At 41.2% G+C, this 18,798-nt stretch overlaps 2 protein-coding genes across 2 annotated transcripts; one reads left to right on the forward strand and one right to left on the reverse strand.

Annotated features, from left to right (window-relative positions):
* Nucleotide 1: 1 nt before the first annotated feature.
* Nucleotides 2–12,601, reverse strand: SKA2 (spindle and kinetochore associated complex subunit 2). Its single transcript, XM_068415738.1, is given in 7 exon segments — nucleotides 2–474; nucleotides 1,213–1,345; nucleotides 2,233–2,272; nucleotides 2,666–2,752; nucleotides 4,066–4,242; nucleotides 5,036–5,125; nucleotides 12,520–12,601. Coding segments are annotated over 7 exon segments (687 nt in total). The 5' UTR covers nucleotides 12,553–12,601; the 3' UTR covers nucleotides 2–347.
* An 897-nt stretch (nucleotides 12,602–13,498) lies between these two features.
* PRR11 (proline rich 11) lies at nucleotides 13,499–17,710 on the forward strand. Its single transcript, XM_068415896.1, has 9 exons — nucleotides 13,499–13,535; nucleotides 14,347–14,500; nucleotides 15,015–15,137; nucleotides 15,445–15,699; nucleotides 15,845–15,943; nucleotides 16,453–16,562; nucleotides 16,666–16,725; nucleotides 16,811–16,907; nucleotides 17,366–17,710. The coding sequence occupies exons 2-9, from the start codon at nucleotides 14,372–14,374 to the stop codon at nucleotides 17,432–17,434; spliced, it is 942 nt and encodes a 313-aa protein (XP_068271997.1). The 5' UTR covers nucleotides 13,499–13,535; nucleotides 14,347–14,371; the 3' UTR covers nucleotides 17,435–17,710.
* The last annotated feature ends 1,088 nt before the right edge of the window (nucleotides 17,711–18,798 follow it).

An 18,798-nucleotide genomic window follows, 5' to 3' on the forward strand; every position in this document is an offset into this window, starting at 1 on the left:
CTTAGCTTTCATCATTTATTCAGGAATGCAAATACAATTAAGTGGTTTGGGTTATTTGACTTAAAACCCCACTCAGGAATGTAAGCAAGAGTATGGAAGTGTGACATGGCTACAATACTCTTCAAAAATGCATCAACTATAGTCCTATAAATATCCCAGATAAAACACCAACTTCAATGGTTTTTAACTCTCCAACGTTAAGTATTATAAATAGAACTTGTATACAGAAACATTACCAGCTTTCCAACAGTGGACTTACAACTCCTAGACACCACAGAAATACTTGCTTGTTAATAATGCAGGAGCTATGACCAAATTGCTTGTGTCAGAATGGACTGAGCTTCCATTTACACAACTAATTTAACATTTCCTTGTTTGTCAAGTTCCACAATAGCAAGTTCTTTCAAGATTTGTATTCTTGAGTCAGTGGCTTTCATGTTCTTCTTGTTCATCTGTGAAACACTCAGTGCTGCTCTGTAAGAAAAAAGCAAACTATTTAGCAAAACAGGGTATCAAGCGTGGGGTCTGGCAGAAAAAGGCTAAAAAGCACATGCTGTTTAATGAATGAGTACTGTGACTGCTCTGTAATTCTCATGCTTATTCAGATTGTCGTCAGCTTTTCTGTGCTACTTCAAACTGAGAACAGTCCTTTGCTAATCCAACTTTAGGGTTAAAGAGACCGAATTCCCGAGTTAAAACCTTCCTCATTTTTAACATCAGCCCGCAAGAAATCTGCAGCATGCATCCCAGACAGGGGTCAGGGCTCGGGGAGGCTGGACTGGTTGGTGCAGGGAGGGCAGGGGGTCATGGTTTAGCCTTAGGGCTTTGCTTTTCCAGTCTGGATGTGGATTCCAAAAGCTAAAAGGGTTTGGCAGTATGACTGTGTCAGCAAAATGTTTCTGAATAGACCCAGTTTTGGACATTTGTACAGTGAAACCAAAGTGAAAAAAATCTGTTTCTGAAGAACCTGACATTCAGTTTTGAAAATTATCAAATCATACAAGTGATTTTTATACAAATTAGAGAGTTTTGTATGATGGCCTAACACTTCGGTGTATGTACCTAACCAGGAAGAGTGTAGGGAAGTAAAATCAAATTATGAAGTTGTAATATAGCAGCTAATGGTTAACTAGCTGGTTTTGTTTAATTTGAAAAGGCTGAATTTCTTTACAGCTTATAAAATTCTTACTGAGGAATGGCTCTAAGTCTTACCTGTTCTTATTGACAATTAAGGGGTCAAATAACTCCCTGTACAAATTGTTCTAGTCTGATAGTTTAACAGTACTCCTGATACTCCTTGGTACAGTCATAAGTATTTCCTCAGTCAATGGTTTGAATTGCAATTCTAAAAAATTGGAAATAGAAGATATTTGTTTCTTCAGAAATGAGGCCAAAGATAGAAAGGACTTTCATTGCTTTTTAAGAAACCCCCTGAATGTGTCTGAAGGAAGATTTTCCAGCAGGAGGAAGGAGAGACAGAAGATACTCTCTCCAAACTATTCATTGTATCTGCAGACCCAGGGAAAATAATTTAATTTGAGATCTGATGGGGATTAATAAATTTGGTCTGTCAGTGACTAGGTTTTTTTCTTTTTTTTTTTTTAAAAAAAAGAACTAGGAAAATTCCTTTCTCTAAGTAGAGATAAATGGATTAAACAAGAGCTACTGCTATAGTAAGACTAGTACATCGTTTCTTCCAGACCATAAACACAACACTATCCACTTTAATACCATCAAAAGCAAGAAAAACTCCCAGAGACATGGGAACTATAGGTAGAATATAGCTAAGGGCTCACTTGCTTATATTAAAGTCTAAATTCTTCACTTCACATAAAAGCAGCAGTTACTAGTGCTTGAGAGTGAAAACAGTGAATTCACTGTGCATCATAGGCTCTATGTTTTTTAAATAACAGAGCTCAGAAACCATACCTAGGTCTCAGTGAGATTTGGCCCTATGGTACTAGGGGTAAAACAGCCTTATTTGTCAGCTGAAGTTATTTACAGTATCTGCCTTTTCAGAAAGTAACACAGCTTAATTCATTACTCTCTGGATTCTAGGTAGTAACTCGGTATGTTTAAATAGCACAGAACTATGAGAGTTCAATATTAGAGATGGAAGTCTTAGGAGAGACTGGTACTGTTCAGAAAGTTTACTTACGGGGTCTGGGTGTATGTGTGGGAGATCAATCAAGGAAAAAAAAACAGTGGGGAGATGATTCTTTCAGCACTTACCTTCAGTTGAGGCAGGGACTTTAGGTCCTGAAGAAAATGCCTAAAAATAAACAACAGATAATGTCAGGATTTGTTGGAATTCTGTTCAGAAATTAGTTTTTACAATTTCATTTTTGTATTAGTAACTACATTTTACCATTGGATAACCAAGGATCTGGCAGCCACTGAAGTCAACAGCAAAATCTTACGCATTAAACAGACCCTGGTTTCCATCAAAGCCAATTTTTCCTTCGTGGACAATTTAATTGGAAGAAACCATAAACTTAATCAGTATACAATAAAAATGAAAAGGTTTGTTAGAAACTTTAGTGCCATTTCTGAAAAATTCCATTCATTTGAGAGGTATTAAGTCATAAAAACAGCGCTTCTGACTTGAGCTAAGCTACTCAGGATTAATGGTTTCTGCAATACTGACGCTCTGTGACCTAATTACCTCTTCCACTAGCGATTCCACATCTTTAAGAGTTTGGCAGGTTAACTGCTGGGCTGCAGTCTGTTCTTCTCCTGACTGAGATAAGCTCTAGAGAAAAAAAACAAACACAGAGAACTCTGATACTTCCAGTTCCTAGGGTGATGATATTTACAGAAGAACTCTATGTTTGTGTAGCCCTTTTCTCATGGAAACTAATAGTATACTCCTACTTTCCTTCAAATCGAAGCAAACTTACAAGCAAAGTATTTCTGAAAAATCCAACCATAATATTTCTTTAACATCAATACTATAAATGATTCAATGGAAAGAAGATAAATTCTTCAATAAAAAGAAGTATTTCACTTAAAGACTTACATTTCTCCATAACAGTTTAATCCATCTTTGGTTCAGGAAACATACAAAGTACAAGAAAATCTTTATCTAAGAAGTCTAAATATAACTCAAGAGACAAGAGTCTTCCACTTTAACAAAATCCAAATATGAAATTATTCTTGGCAGCATATCCTTGGAACACAGGGAGAGAAAATATTTTTTCCTTTCTGTGACATACAACTACTGTCTTTTAAATCATTATACAGTACATTTTATCCATAAAGACTTACCAGTAACTTGTCTAGAGCTGTTGACAGATTAAACACAATCTTGGGGCACTGTCATTAGAATATTAAAGTACGAGCTGAGATCTGGGAGTATGTTTTAGTCACACGAGTTCTGTCTTTGCCACTAGACTATCAATTAGCTTTTTTTTTGATCTAAATCACCTTATTTGTAAAGGGACAAAATTAATGCTTTCACCACCTCTTCAAAACTGTAATGAAGCAGTGTCTGAAGACCAGTTTCAAAAATGTGGTGTTTGTTGTTGGCTTTTTTTAACAGATAGGCAGGTATTATCATACTCAGAAAAACTTACTTCTTTGCACTAACAGCGATTCCACCGTGTATGTTACAATGTGCTGGTTTTAACTTACTCACTTTAGACAGTAAAAATACATTTGCCATTTAGAAGCTTTTTAGCCTTTCCAATTTGGTTTCACTTTCTAATTTCTTTAAGGTAACTGCTTTTAACAAGTCAGTATAGAACTGCGACACAGCTGTGCAGAGAGGCATCAATTTCTATGAAAATATTCAAACATGTGTCACACTATTCACACTATTATTGTATTACTTCAACTCCAAAACTCAATACCACTAGCTTAACTGTTGAGTGATGAATGAGGCTTGTGATTTACAAAAAGAGCTCCAATCTTGCAAACATTTCTTCTGGTAAACGGTCTGCTGATCTTCTAAGAGTCTGCACGTGTAAGAGTTTCCAATGGAACGACTCGCATCTACATAAAGGTTACACAAATCCATGTTCATTTACAGGAGTGAGACCCAAGTGATTAAAATGAAAATACTACCTCAAGATCAGTATGTTGCTGTAATGCCTGAACCATCTTCGTTGTGTTCTCTAGAGCAGCACGGATGCTCTTCATGGATTCCCTCTGCTCTACGGAAACTTTTTCCAGCTGCATACATAATGTTCTATAACGAGATTTCACCACTGAGAGTTCTTCCAAGAGAGCAACTGGATTCTCCTATGGAGAAATTAAAAGTACATTTAACCTATTTAAGAAGAGAAAATTAACGTGGCCACATACCAATTAAAAGTGTAGGAGTTAGAGCCACTAAAACATAACATGAAATGACCCTTTACAATGAAAAGTGTAGCTGTGAGCATCTGTTTCATCTATACGTTATTTTTTCATAAACAAAAATGATAGATAGTGTTAATAAAACAGCATAACTCTGTGGTTCCACAACAAATACAGGAGGATGAATTTATTGTATCATTGGTGAATTTTAATGGCTTTTCTGAGTTGGAATAAATTAGGGACTTCTAACTAAAGATATTATTTTTCCCCTATATGTTACAATATACATGGAGACAAGGACTTATTTATAAAATCCTTTACATGATGCCATTTATTGTCTTCCTCTTCCTCTCATCTCTCCTCCAAATTTGAATTTAGTCATTACTTATTACCAAGTTTATCTTTGATCTCAGAGCAAGGGTGCTTTTCAGCTCAGATTGGAATCTGTCTCTTAAATTTAGGTGTTAACACTACTACTCATTTTTCAAAGCAGAACATGGGAGAATTTCACTATACCAAGAAATCGAGGGGGTTTTGTTCGTTTCTGCACTGAATTCATATTAAGCCAGTTATCTTGATACACGATGCAAGAAATACTTTATAATAATAATAATAAAAACCTAACAACTAGATAAAAGAACAGCCACATATATTTTAGGATTAAAGAAAATTACCCATTTATTACCAACTTCATGAAAATGCAATAAAATCTTTTAATTTAATCTGAAAATACTACCTCTGCTGCTGGATTATCAGGAAGACTTTTCATTATTTCAAACTCCAGTCTGTGTTGAATATAATCCAGATCAGATTCTGCTTTCTGGAACTAAAATATTTAAGGTCAGCCACAGTACATTAAAAAACAAACACTGCAGACAAAACCCAACCATTTGCCTTTCCTGTATTTCAGGAAAGCAGAAGTCAGTTGCCTCTGTTTTAAAGGGTCACGTACTATAAAAGTCAGTTTCTATTCCTCCAATCTATTCCATTAGCTAATGTTTGCCAATTATGCTGACATGCTTCTAGCCTGAAAAATATAAAGCAATAAACTTTCAGACTTAACATAACCATTTTCCTCTCACATTTAAGAATTACATGTGTGTGTACACACTCACACTTCTATTAATTTTACCCTCTTCCCCTTTGTCTAACCCAAATTACCCAGTTGTTCTCTTTGCATCCTGCCATTAGCACCTTTTTCATGCAGCTCCCCAAAACGCATGGAAACATTTCCATCTCTTCCCGTGTTAGATGCCCTTACAATGCCAAACCTCTCGAGATGAAGTTTTTAAGTAGTACACCAAAGAGGTAAGTTATATCAACATGCATCTATTTTTAAACTGATCTTCACTGGATGCAGGAGGTGGTTGATTTTTTTTTCTCCTGAGATATTGACATGTTTTCCATCAATTTTTAGAGCTTTTTATTGGCTAGTTGTTTTTCTTTTCAAACGTTAAAAGTTCTGTTAGCAAAACTGCAATACTCAATTATTTACACAGCAGAGATTATGAATAAGTGTTCAGGATCCAAGCACATCAACAGAGATTTTATTATTAATTATATTAGGAATACATTCCTCAGATGGTTATAATACCCATAATACATTTTATTATTCCCCAATAAACCAGACAGACAAATAGATAATAAAATTGATGACATCAAATTTCTTTCCTTGGGATAAATAAGCCACCAGAGAATTATCTAATTGCCTTGTAAAACAGTCTGCTGATAGCATTACTACTTAATTAATTTTAGTCTGCAATTTTAATATCTGTTAAGGACTGCTTTAAAGAAAGGCAGTTTTCCCAGTTATAAACAACTTGTTAATTTCTTGATGTAATAATTTGGGGATTTTACAGTCACAGAAGAGACAATGATGAAAGCAAGTTCAAATTGCTCGTAACTTAAGCCGGTTTTCCCTATTTATATTGAGATTAACCCTGAAGTAATCATTACAACTTTTTTAAGGATCAAAATAAGGCTGTGTTTGTTAACTGTATCCTGGGGTACCAGCTGGCAGGGCTGTAATGGCAGCTGAAGTGACAAACTTCAGTAGTCTTCAGATGTAGCCTGTAATCAGGCCTGGGTACCAAAAGGATGTTTAGGTCTTACACATCAGCCTTGGGATCCACCTTCAGGAGCTGCCATTAAAACCTTTGAGGATCTGGAAGTTCAGATGGCCTAAGGAAGTGTTAGATCCAAGATATTCTACAAGTACAATCCCCTTTCTGATGTATTGAAAATGCATGATCTTTCATACCTTCAGCAAATTTTCAAATAATAGCTTAAGAAAAGGAAAATAAATCTAGTAAAGACCTTGAGCATCTATAAATCAAAGGCAAAGCTTCCACCCGTTACTCCCATAACTTACCGTCTGCCCACCCAGAAACCAGCCATGATAAAATGCGACAATAAAATACTTTTTATTACACTATGTATTTTTGAAGAGTTCAAGAGGGATTTTTTCCTAACTGCTCAATTGTTTCTGTTCTCCTTCACTGGCAAACATTTTTAGGTTTTCATTCCTAGAGGCAGGCACTCCAAAAAGATATTTTTTGTTTTTCTCCAACTCCTCCATTTAATCAGTTTTTGGGAAAGCAGACAATGAATATGGGCAGCTTTGAAAATTATCCATGAAGCTCTGCTCCTGAAGCATTCAGTATTGATAATTTGAGATTTACAGAACTAATACCATGCTACTACTATGATTCAAGACATTGAAAACTGAATGCGAAGCTGAATGCTTATCCATCGCGTGGATATAATTTTAAGATTTGTGCTTAATGAACATATTAACACAGTACAGCATGACTGCTTTCTCCTTAAAAGTTTGCTAACTCTAAAAGAAACAAAATTTATTATCAGTAATTTCAAAGCATGTTTATAAGCACTGCCATATGTTTGTCCATTACGATCCATTTTTCCTTTATTTTATAAATATTTATTTCTTGCTGTATTTCAGGAAACATAAACCTGCAAAAATCTCACCTTAATGTTATAGGTTAGGACCATTCATATGATGAATATTTTACATCAATCACACAGAAAATGCAGTTTTTGAAACGTAAATTTGTAATTTACTCACAGGTTTAGAAGGAAGTGTTAGAAACTGTGAGGCAAGACTCAAGCCATTGCTGCGTGCTCTGCTTTCAGATGCTTTGACAATACTATTGCACTGCTAGCTGTAAAGTACAGTAGTGCAATAAAGTCAGAGCATTCGTTAGCAGCAAGAATTCTGTACAAGTAATCAATACACAAAATATGTATTGGAAAAAATAGGTTGAGTCCGATAGTGGTTTCTGTGGATCATGGAGAATTGGATAAGGTTAATGTTCACCAAGTCCTGATACAGACACACAAGAACTCACATATTTCATGACATTGTTGTTATTCATAATCCCTGTCATTCCACTGACCAAGAAGGGGGACAAAAAAGGAGGAAAACACTCAACAAAATGCTCAACAGATCTGTCAGAAATTCAATTTCAAACAATTTGGTGCTCTTTTAACTGGAAACTACATTTCCAAATTTATTTACTTCTTAATTTGCCTCGTTGCAAGCAAAGATTCTAAACTGCTATCAGACAGATGTTCTGAAACTGCGTTACAGGGAACATCTTCTAGACACCAGAGTTTATTCTTCTCATTTGCAGGTGTTAAATCACTTTAAAATACACTTACATGCTCATTTCTCAACATTGTGGATGTACATTCCTACTGCGGTTACCACGTGGATGTTAGAGCACCATCAAAGTGGGGGTGTATTTCCCAAATCTCAATAAACGTGTTTCTTTTTAACAAAAATGGTAACTTCATATAAAAAGTTTGAGAACTCTTAGGGTTTGAAGGCGCTAAGATTCTTAGAAACAAAATGCAAAGTAACAGAGGAATGGAGGGGAGAGATGGATGATTGCTGGTGCACACAGAGCAACAACCTGAGTCACCTCCACACCTGTAACACCTCTCTAGAACACACTGTAGGAAATAAGAATGCTATACAATGGTCTTTCCTCTTTGTAGGGCACTTATTTCCAAGGAAACACACATAGAGTTAATGGTATTTGTCAATAAAAGACCAGTTAATGTTTCTCCTTGGCAAATACCTAGAAGACAATGAGTGCAAAAAAAAATAAATTAGTGGCAATCCCAGTTTACAGATGTTTTGCCAATCACCTTCTGGTCTCAGACAGTGATTTTGACTTGTGACTATAATAAGAATAATGAGTAACGTAGATAGTATTGCTGGCCAATGCCCTTTTAACATTGCACTGCTTTTTGTGCGTGATCACTAGTAGTACAACATAAAAAGGGCACTGGACAGACACCACTCAAAGAAAAAATTAGGTCCACTATACCAAAAGTGTGGTAACAGAAATTAACTAAATTGCTGTGAATGAAGCACTCTCAGCTCATCTGACAGTTTATCCATTTGTTATCAAATTTTACAAAATGTATGTCCACAAAATTTCTCTCAGTGCAGACTGCTGAAGTGCACACTGGAAGGCATTAGCTCAGGATGTGAAGTCTTGAGCATTACAGGTTAATGAAACAGTTGTACAGAACATACATCTATCACCAGCAGCTACCATGTGCTGTATGTTCATTAGAGGCCTGACTCAGTGGCTGTTGAAGCTGGTGGTAAGATCTCCTGTCCCAACTGGCTTCAATGAATGCTTGTGCAGTACAAGGTGCCCAAGTCATAAAATACAGCACCCACTATTCTTATTTAAATTGTTAATAACTCAGCTTTACAACCTTTTGTGTAGTGACTCTCATATTGTAGATGTTACAGTTCATTCAGCTTTTCTCGTTACTGTACTTTGAGCAACAGTCTCAAATAACCAGCCATTACCTGGTATTTTCATATACATTGTTCTTTTTAAGCTCCTACAAATTAGTTTATCCGTGGTTCCATAAGACTAAAAGGAAGCTTTCCATGAAGTGCATGTCAAAACCTCTGGGGAAATAAGAAGTGTTATTTTATCACCCTTCTGTGGAGAGAGCTGACTCCACAGGAAATCCAGGAAGAAGAAACAATAAGCAGAAGGAAAAGCAAAAGACACAAAGCTGCAAGATGTGAGACGTAGTTGCCAATGATTAACTTGAACAACAACGAAGAGAAATATAGCACTTCTGGATGAGGTTTGTATATAGGAAATTAATAAGTGAAATTGTTCTAGGCGTATTTAAGAAAACACCCTTTTCTTTGAAAAAAGAAACAAACCAAAACAAACAGGTGAAGATGCAACTGCCTTGCACCTCCCAGCAGTTGTAATGGAAGGTGGCAGCCAGGCACACCATCTTCCATCCTCTGCTAGAAGAAATTAACAGAACAATCAAACTGAAAAATGTAAGAATAACAGGGTGAAATCAAAATCAATTTGGTTTTCAAATGGGTAATTGGAACAGGGTGAAAGACCAAGCTATAGTCTCAAAACCTTTGGAAGTTGTTATGCACCATCTGTGCGGATAATTGACCCGAACGAGCTCTCCACCTTGAAATTATTTGTGCAATGACCATTCTGGTCTACTCGTAAAGTAGATTGTAAGAGCGTCCCATTACTGTCTTCTTCCACTACCATATATAAAAGCCCCTGTTAACTTTAAGGGGGCCAAAATACCTCTCTGACTATTTACATGTCCTAAAATGAGAATCACTTGAGAGACTTTCAATAAAACACATAAATAAATCATCACATTAAATAAATAAATAATTGTCAACATCTAATCTAGGTACCTCTAAACAGATTTCTAAATTATTATTTCTAAACTAGGCTTTAAGAAAAAAAACACCCTAACAAAAGATAAGGGGGGATCAAGCTTACACTGTGGGCAAGGCTGAGGTTTTGAATTTGAAATCAGAGCAACTTCAGAGCTCTGACAAGAATGTAGTATGTCACTCAATTAAAATATTGTATATTACCACTCTAAGCTTTCAGTATGATGACTGCAGTTCAGTAGCTAAAGGAGAGCAAAAATAACCCCACCTCCTCAAAACCATGCTTTCTTCAAAGAAAAAAACAAACCAAAACACACCACCTTGTTTCTAAAGTGCAGTAAAACTGAGAATTATGTAGAATAATTTGAATTCTCTGATCTTTCAACTAATGCATGTGTTTTAGCATTTATTCAATTGTTACTTTTTATTTCTTAACAGAAATAGTATTGTAGCTTAAAATATTTACTCAGAAGCATCTTACTATTGCAGTGACATGCAGGTCACTCCGTGAGGTGACAAAGGCACGCTAGCAGAACGAGCTCACAACTTTCAGCCAGTGGTTTCTTTTCAGACCATGAACACTTGCCCACAGTTCTTAATGCTTTAAGGGACACATTACACTGGTGCTGGAGAAAAGGGACTGAAGGAGCAATAAAGTAAAAGTAAACTAAACAAGTTTAAACACGGGGCACACCAATTTTGTGTATTAAAGTGAAATTCTAGCACTCATTAGGTTAAGGGATAATCTGGATATATAATATTCCCCATCATGTTCTCCCCCTGTTCCTCCTATTCTTAATTTCCCCTGAATATTCCACTTTGGTGATGTTCCTGTGTACAGACAGGAGACTATTAAACTGATTTTTACTTATTTCTTAATGAGGACTTGAAACAAAGATTGCCAGAGGAAAAATAACCAAAGACAAATCTATTGTATTATTTGTCTTTGTATTGACTAATGTACTTTTTTCTCCATGAGGACACTTGTGGTTTATCAATTAAGGTACAGGACAATTAAAATTACAAAAAACTTCTGGAAGTTTCTGAGCAAAAAACAAAAGAGCATCATATTTTGGAGAACTATGTCAGTATGAGCATTTTAATTCATGTAAGGACTTAAGACGTTATATTATCTACGAAGCATTTGGATGCATAAAATACTTCCAAAGCATTTTAACTAAGAGAAAAACGTAAACAAGATTACATTATATAGAAACAAAAATGAAGACCAAGATTTTAAGGATGCTGCGGGGAATTTGGCTGTTTAAGGAGACAGTTTTCTAGTGCCTCTCAATATGAGAAAGCACAGCATAGCTTTTTTTTTTTTTTTTTTTGCCTGTTTTGGGGTTTTTTTGTTTGGTTTTGGGGGTTTTTTTGGGTTTTTTTTGCTTTTCCGCGAGCGGGGCAGGCAGAACGGCGGCTATTACATAAGGAAGCTCGGTCTTGCCTTCAGGGGCCGGCCCGAAGAGCGCTGACACGAAGTTAAACGTTGTGAAGAACTACGGGAACTTGAATGGCCGCAGGACAAACCACCCCGTCCTCAGGACCGGCTGTAGCCGACACCCCGCGAAGGAAAAGGGCTGCGAGGGCCGGCGCGCTCCCCCCGCAGCGCCGGCGGGCGGGCGGCCCTGTCCCCCCCCCACGCCCCTCAGGGCGAGCGGCCCGGCCCCGCAGCGCCCCCCCGCGGCCAGGCGGTAGGGGAGGCTCCCCGGCTCCTCTCCCGCCAGCCCCGCGGACCTGCCCCGCTCCACCTGCCCCGTCTGCCCGGGCAGAGAAGCGGAACCCGAGGCGCGGCGCTGCCGCAGCCCCCGGCGGGCAGCCATAGCCCCACTGCCCCCCCCGCCCCACGCTGCCGGCGCGAATGAAACATCCCAGCCGGCCTCTCCTCCCTGGCCACCCCCGCAAAGAAAATGGGCCAGCCCAGGTGAGAACTCCACCCTCACCCCCCGCTGAGAGAAAATGGACTAGTCCGAGAGCGCTCTGCTCTACGCCCCCCCCGCGACGGGGAAATGAAACGGACCGAACCGGTCCGGTCCGGCCGCGCCCCGTTCCCCCCTCCCCGCCACGGAGAGCAATAAACGCGCCCAGGACCGCGCGGAATCCACGCGCCCCCCCCTCCTCCAGGTGAGAGGGAAATGGCCCGGCCCTGCCCCCGCGCTGAGGGGGTGAATGGAGCGGCACCATCAAGCCCCGCCCCTCTCGGGGAGGTTGAGGGGGGGGGTGTGCAGCAGAATGGACCGGCCCGGCCGAACTCGTCTGACCCGAACGGCGGGCGGCGATCGCCCCCGTCGAGGACCGCGCGGGCTCCGCTCAAGGCCCGGATGGGGCGCGGGCGCGGCTGAGGGGCGCGAGGGGAGCTCTCCCCTCGCGCCCCTCAGCCGCGCCCGCGCCCTCCTTTCCCTCCCTCGGGCGGCAGCCCTGTGCCCTCCGAGGCGCTCCCGCCGCCGCCCCGCCGGCCCCTGGCCCGGCCGCCCCTCAGCCCGGCCGCCGCCCGAACTCACCATGGTCTCGAGCTTGGTAACCGCCGTCTCCATGTTGAATAGTTGACATTCCTCAGGCAGCGGCGGGGAGATACCCACACCCCCCCCCGACCCCCCCCGCTCCGCAGGATGGGAGAGTCGGCGGCTCCCATTGGGCAGCTGTCACTCGCTGCTCGTCTCCCATTGGCTGGCCGCTGACAGAGTGCGCTCGCCATTGGGTCGGGAAGAATGTAAACCCTCTCCGAGCTAGGGGGGGAGCCCATTGGTTGGTAGAAAAGCTTCAGCCGGTGATTGGCTGGATAGGGGAGCGCCGAGAGCCACTATTGGTCCAGAGTGGAATCTAGCGGTGATTGGCTGGAGTAAGGAGCTCAGCTCTGCAATTGGCGGGAAGGGGAGCGGTCGATGAGCTGCGGTCCGTCTCCGGCGGGGCGGGGGAGCAGCAGCCCGCCGGAGGGAACCGAAGAAGGTGACCGGCCCTCCCCCACCTTTCAACCCCATTGGTCTTTCCCAGCCGAGCGGTGTCCCGCAGCTGATTGGCGGGGCTGAAAAACCTTTATCCAATGGCGGGGCGGATCGCCTCAGCGCGCCCCAGGATGGGGCGGAGCCGCGCTAGGCCCGCGATCGGCCTCTGACGGCTCGGGGCCCGCGTCCGCCCAACGGCCAATCAGCGGGCGGCTAGCTGGGGCAGCGGGGGGCGGGACGGCAGAGAGCGGCGCTCCCATTGGCTGCGCGCGACGCGGGGAGCGGTTTCAATCGGCGGCGCTGGGCGGGAAAGTGAGCGGCGGCTGAGGGGGCGCGCGGGGGCCCCGCGGTCACCCGTGACACCCGTTCCCCGTGGGGCAGGTGTGTGTGTGGGGAACCGGCCGCTCCTCCGTGGGGGCTCCCCAGATGAGCGGGGCTGGCCCCAGGCAGGGGCGGGGAGGCTGCCGGGGCGCGAGGGTCCGTTGTTCGGGTAACGCTTGAGCGAGTGCCTGCGGTGAGGGAAGGCTCGGGCCCTCAGTCTGTGCTTTCCGCGTCTCTTGCCTACGTTCTCCACAGTAAGTTTCCCAAAATGCAATATTTGTCCCTTCAGGGTAAAGAAAAACTGTCAACAAAAGCCCACATAAAATGGTAATTTTTAGGCTGTTCACTCTCGTGTACAAACACATCCCCGTGCATCAAATGAACTTAAGGGTGTAGTTTTTATCAGTTGTATGTGATGCTTCTAGCGAGACAACTGTGAATAACTTCTGACTGCATTTTTGAGATGCAGTCCATGTTCCTCTCTGCCCATTTGGTTATCACCCACGTTCTGTCCCCAAGTGAAAGTGGGTATATTTCTATACATTAATTTTAAAAGTGTCTTTTTTAAGAGTAATGGCAAAGCATAAGAAACGCCGACGAAAACAGAGAGCCAGAGCAAAATTCCTACAGGGAAAAAAAGGAGATGCTGCAGACCCCCAGGGCTCAGGTTCTCCTCCACGGTAAGAGGGTCAGTTTGAACTTTTAACTCAATTTCTGGGTCTACTGTTTGCCCCCAATGGTTCATGGAACTGAGGTAATAGTGTTCAGAGCCTGCCTACATCCTGGCATGGATGCTCTGGAATTGTTTCATCTCGTACTTCTAGTACTCTATCTATCAATTTTAGTGTGCAGGAAAAGCAATTTGGATAAAAATATATTGCAAATATTAATTTTCCCCCCCCTTTATTGAAATGTGTCTTGGTTTTTGCTGGTTTCTGTGCTCATGTTTACACTGTTGTCACCTGCTGTTGCTGGTACTTCTAATTTCCAGATGATTGGTGACAGTTAACCTTTTTAAAGGCTGAAAGTATAATTATGACCTCATTCTGAAATGTTCTGTCCTAGGTCAGCAGATGATCGTCCTCTGAATATGTCATCTATCTCAAGCCATCTGTCCTCACTCTGGTCATTAGCCTTGCTTGGTATAAAAAATGTGGTAAAACCCTTTCTGACAATAGCATCATTTTTGTATTGTTGGTGCCAGAACACGGTTGCACAGGTAAATTTTCTACTCCTCTATTTTTGCCGACGTGGGAGATTGTTCTTAGTGCTCAGATGCAGGATACACAGTCAGATTTGAGAACTAAGCTGTAAATTTAGTTATGTCTATTGAGACTTCTAAAGTATATTTTGTGTTTACTGTTGAAGGAATGAGAAGAGTGTCAAGGCCACTGTGGACATTAAATACATACGTGAAATTGTAGGGGTTTTATTGCAGTATCAGGAGGATTTGCAGTGACAGAGGGTGCAGTGTTTCTTTCACAGCAGAAATGATTGTATGAATTTTTCAGGTCAAATGTGGATTATACTTCAGAATTTGTAGATGAAGTTAAAGGTTTTTTGGAGAAAGTCACTCCTTGGATTCCTGCCGAGGAAATATTTGGTGAAGTTTTGTATCTTTGTGTTGTGCCTTTCCATGTACTACAATGAGAAGACTCTGCAATAGAACTTTCAGTAGCAATCGTAGCCCTGTCTCTGGAAATAACACTTACCTGTTTTCTTTTTATGCTTAGAGTTTTAAGGTGGTTAAAAATACCATATTTCCATGGCAAATCTACTTAAGGGAGCTAAATACATTAAGAGAGCAGCTGGAAAAGCTGGAAACTGAATTTTCCAGACTACAAGGAAAACTCCAGGTCAGTCTCAGTCCCAGTGGGGCAGGATAATGTTTGCTTGTGTAAACATGGAAGGAACTGTGGTCAGTGCAGATAAACTGAAATCTTCAAGAGCTTCTCATCGGGCATGGTTTCACCTCTTCTTTGCATTCAGCATTACTAAACTGCGGTTACTTCATAGATAGAGGAAACTGGTTTGCTGGCGAGCCTCATAAAAGGCTTTTTATGTCTTTCTGGATCAACTGAAGCCAGAACCTCTGTTCTCTGAAATCCCATCTACTTTTGCTAATGGATTTAATATTCCCTTATTTATTTATATTGTTTTCAGATGAATGGAACTGCAGCTTTATCTTCAGAAAATTTTCTTTGTCAAAAGTGTAATAAACCGGGTGCTCCTGTACAAATGCAGACGGGCCCGCCGTCAGCAGTATCTGGGCCTCCTGCAATACAGCTGCAGCCTGTATCTGCACCTCCTCCACCTCTTTCACTGCCGCCACCACCACCACCACCACCACCGCCTCCACCAAAATCGCCTCCAGCACCTTGCCTCCTCAAACGGGGCAACGGCTCTAAAGCACTTCTGGTAGGGAGTAAGAAGGTTCCTCTATTTTTTCTCTCATGTCTGGGTTCTTTGGACCTGGTTTCATCAGGAATGTGAATCACACATCTCTGTGAAAGCTCAGTCACTTGCTGATCCTAATCTCCCTTCCAACCACCTCTGTTTTCAGTCACCATCACTGAAAAAAGATGGGACGATGCAGGTCACTGTCAAAGATCTCCTGAATGTTAAACTGAAGAAGACGGATAGCAACCTGAGAATGGACACGGTAAACTGAAGGACATGTGGATAAATGGATGATGGTTTATTGGGCAAACTCCATGCTAGAACTGATGTATTTCCTGCAGTGCTTGTCTTAGCCCCTCATAGAATTTTTTCAAGAAATTAATTCTCTTCCAAAAGTGCTGTGCTCAGCTCTAAGTAATCCTTCTAATTCTGCACCTGAGCATTTGAAGTGAAGAAATTAAGTGACTAACTCCAATCTCTGCTGGCATGCAGGATGGTTCTAATTTTACATTAAGGGCATGTAGCTTTCATGTAGCTTTATGTCTGTGTGTTATCAATAGATTTTGGGCTTTCTTTTGCCTAGATGAAATCTGGTTTGCAGAAGGGTTTTTTTTTTTTATAAATAAATCTATTTTTGTCCAAGGCACATTCAGATCTTAATGATTCAAAAAAGCATAAAAGCCATAAACCACATAAAAATATTAAATAGATTTAAGGTCTGTGAGGCCTTCTAAAGTTTTATTTGTGGTAACATTTCTTTTCTCACTTTAGGCAGAATCACCATTGAAGACAGGCGGGGCATTAATTACAGTCTCAGATGTACAGAGCGTTAGTCCGAGACCTAAATCCAAGCCATCAGATCACATTACAAACTCCTTAACGTAAGACGCTTTCTTCCTTTCTTTGATATTATTCTGTTCTGAACAGTGATGAACTCTATTTAGAGTGGAAAATATTTTAACAAATCTTTTTTTTTTCTTTTAGTACCCCTCCTAAAAATCAGTTAGATCTTCGAAAACATCTGAAGAAAGTCAATATACAAAGGTAAGTTCCTTTCTATTTTCTTGGTTTGTTTTTCTAGAAAAAATAGAGAATGAATCATAATTCCCCTTGTATCCAATCTCTTCAGAAGTCCTGGTGGCACTCCACTAAAGAGTAAAGAAAACATCGAATGTGGGTCTGGGCTGACACCAATAATGACACAGGCACTACAGCACAAATTCCAGGCAAGTCATGATGTGTCTCTTTTTGGACTGTAAAATCCACAGAAGTTCATACTGAATTTTTTTTCCTACAGTGCCTTGGTGTGTATTACATAAGTTACAGCCTCCCCATCATTCTCCAAAAGCCCCAAGTACCCACAAATAAGGGCACTTGTTTTACTGATTCCTGTTTTAATGGTAAGGAAACTGCAGAATGGACATGCCATCGCCCATCTTCCAGCAAGTTACTTGGCAACGCTAAGAAGAAAAGTTGCTTTATGATGGCCATTCTAGTGCCTCAGTGATCGCTGACATCATAGTTCCAGTTTCCAAAAGAACAAAATCTGAGGGTTAATGTCTTTTTTTTTTTTTTGCTCTGTTTGTTTTATGAATGTCAGTTAAGAATTGCACTACATGTTACCTCAGTCGTAATTAGCACTAAGGTCATCTTCCAACACCTGACCCTTTTCTTATTTTGACAGATGGCTCATCCAAAGAGTCCCTCACCTGCCCGGTTGAGCGCTGCAAACAGCTTTGATGAACAAAAGTAGGTTTATGGAACAATGTCTTTTTCATTTGGGGTCAGGAAGCCACTTGAATCCCATTTTTATCTCACTCAGGCATATATATTTGTAAGGAAATTAGTGCATATGAGAACGGGGCATTATAAAACCCCTTTAGCAGATTTCTGCTTTTTAAAGGCAGCTTCTTTTTAACGTGTCTCAATCTGGTTGCATCTTTCTTAATGGACAAAAAAAATGAAATTTCCCGAGTCTTTTGCTACCTGGCTGCTGCTGAAGGAGGGACTATTGTGTTCCCGGCACTGGTGCTGCTTGTAATATAAATATGTGTTTGCTGAAATGTGGTATTTTTTTTTACTTTTTTTTTTTTAACAAGGAAGATCTTGATGGTTATACAGGTGCAAAGAAAAGCAGCAATTTAGCACTCTGATAGAATCATAGAATGGTTTTGGTTGGAAGGGACATTAAAGATCATCTAGTTCCAACCCCCCTGCAGGGACAATACTATCTTTCATAACTCACATTCCTCTGAAAATACCCCCAGAAGCTGAAGAGGACATTCACTTTAGAACTTAAGTGAGCTGATCCATCTGTTCTTCACAAGTCTAACTTAGAAATATCACACAACAGTTTTACGTGCATGGTGGTTGCAAGTATCTTTTTGTTATTTAACATTGTACATTCTGGTTTACTAGAGCATTGTTTGAAAAAGCACAACGCACTCCAGTCTATCTGATTTAATTTAATACGGAATTTCAGCCAAAGGCCAACAGTTGCCTGGTTAAAGATATGAGAGTTTTAGGCCTGAAATAACGCTGCTGATTGTGTAAAGATGATATTTAGATGCAAAACTTGTTTCAGTTCTAGTACATCTGCTTTAACAAAGCTATCTGTAAGCAGTTACAGTTAAGACTGTACAGATAAGAGGGTATATCTTTCAATACTCAAGTGATAAATTATTTTTAACAGTAATGTTGCTAAAGTGAAAGGCTGCAAGTTTCTGCAAACGATTCAATTATGTGGTTAAGAATGTACGAAGCAATTACAATATGTATCGCTTTTGGCTGGTGTCGGCTCAGCGGTCGTTAAAAGGCTGCAACTGCTGAAAGGCAGATCCCGGAAAGCCTTTAAAGTCGAGCTCACCGAGAGCTACAGGGTCGGACAGGTGACATGCCCGTGCGTGGCTCCGTGACCTGCCTCCACCGGCCGCTGGAGCCGCTGCCCAGCGAGCTGACGGTAGAGCGTGCGCTCTCCTGGCACGGCACGGACCGGGCACCCCGGCAGCGGCTGCCGGGGCCCTGCGCTCCCCGCCTGCCCCGTGCCTTTGGGCGAACCTGGGCTGCTCGGGCTGGGAGACCCCCACGAGCGATGACAACGTGTCCAACGCTCGGCTC

Source organism: Nyctibius grandis, chromosome 18, assembly GCF_013368605.1.
Source record: "Nyctibius grandis isolate bNycGra1 chromosome 18, bNycGra1.pri, whole genome shotgun sequence".
In the NCBI taxonomy this organism is placed as follows: Eukaryota; Metazoa; Chordata; class Aves; order Nyctibiiformes; family Nyctibiidae; genus Nyctibius; species Nyctibius grandis.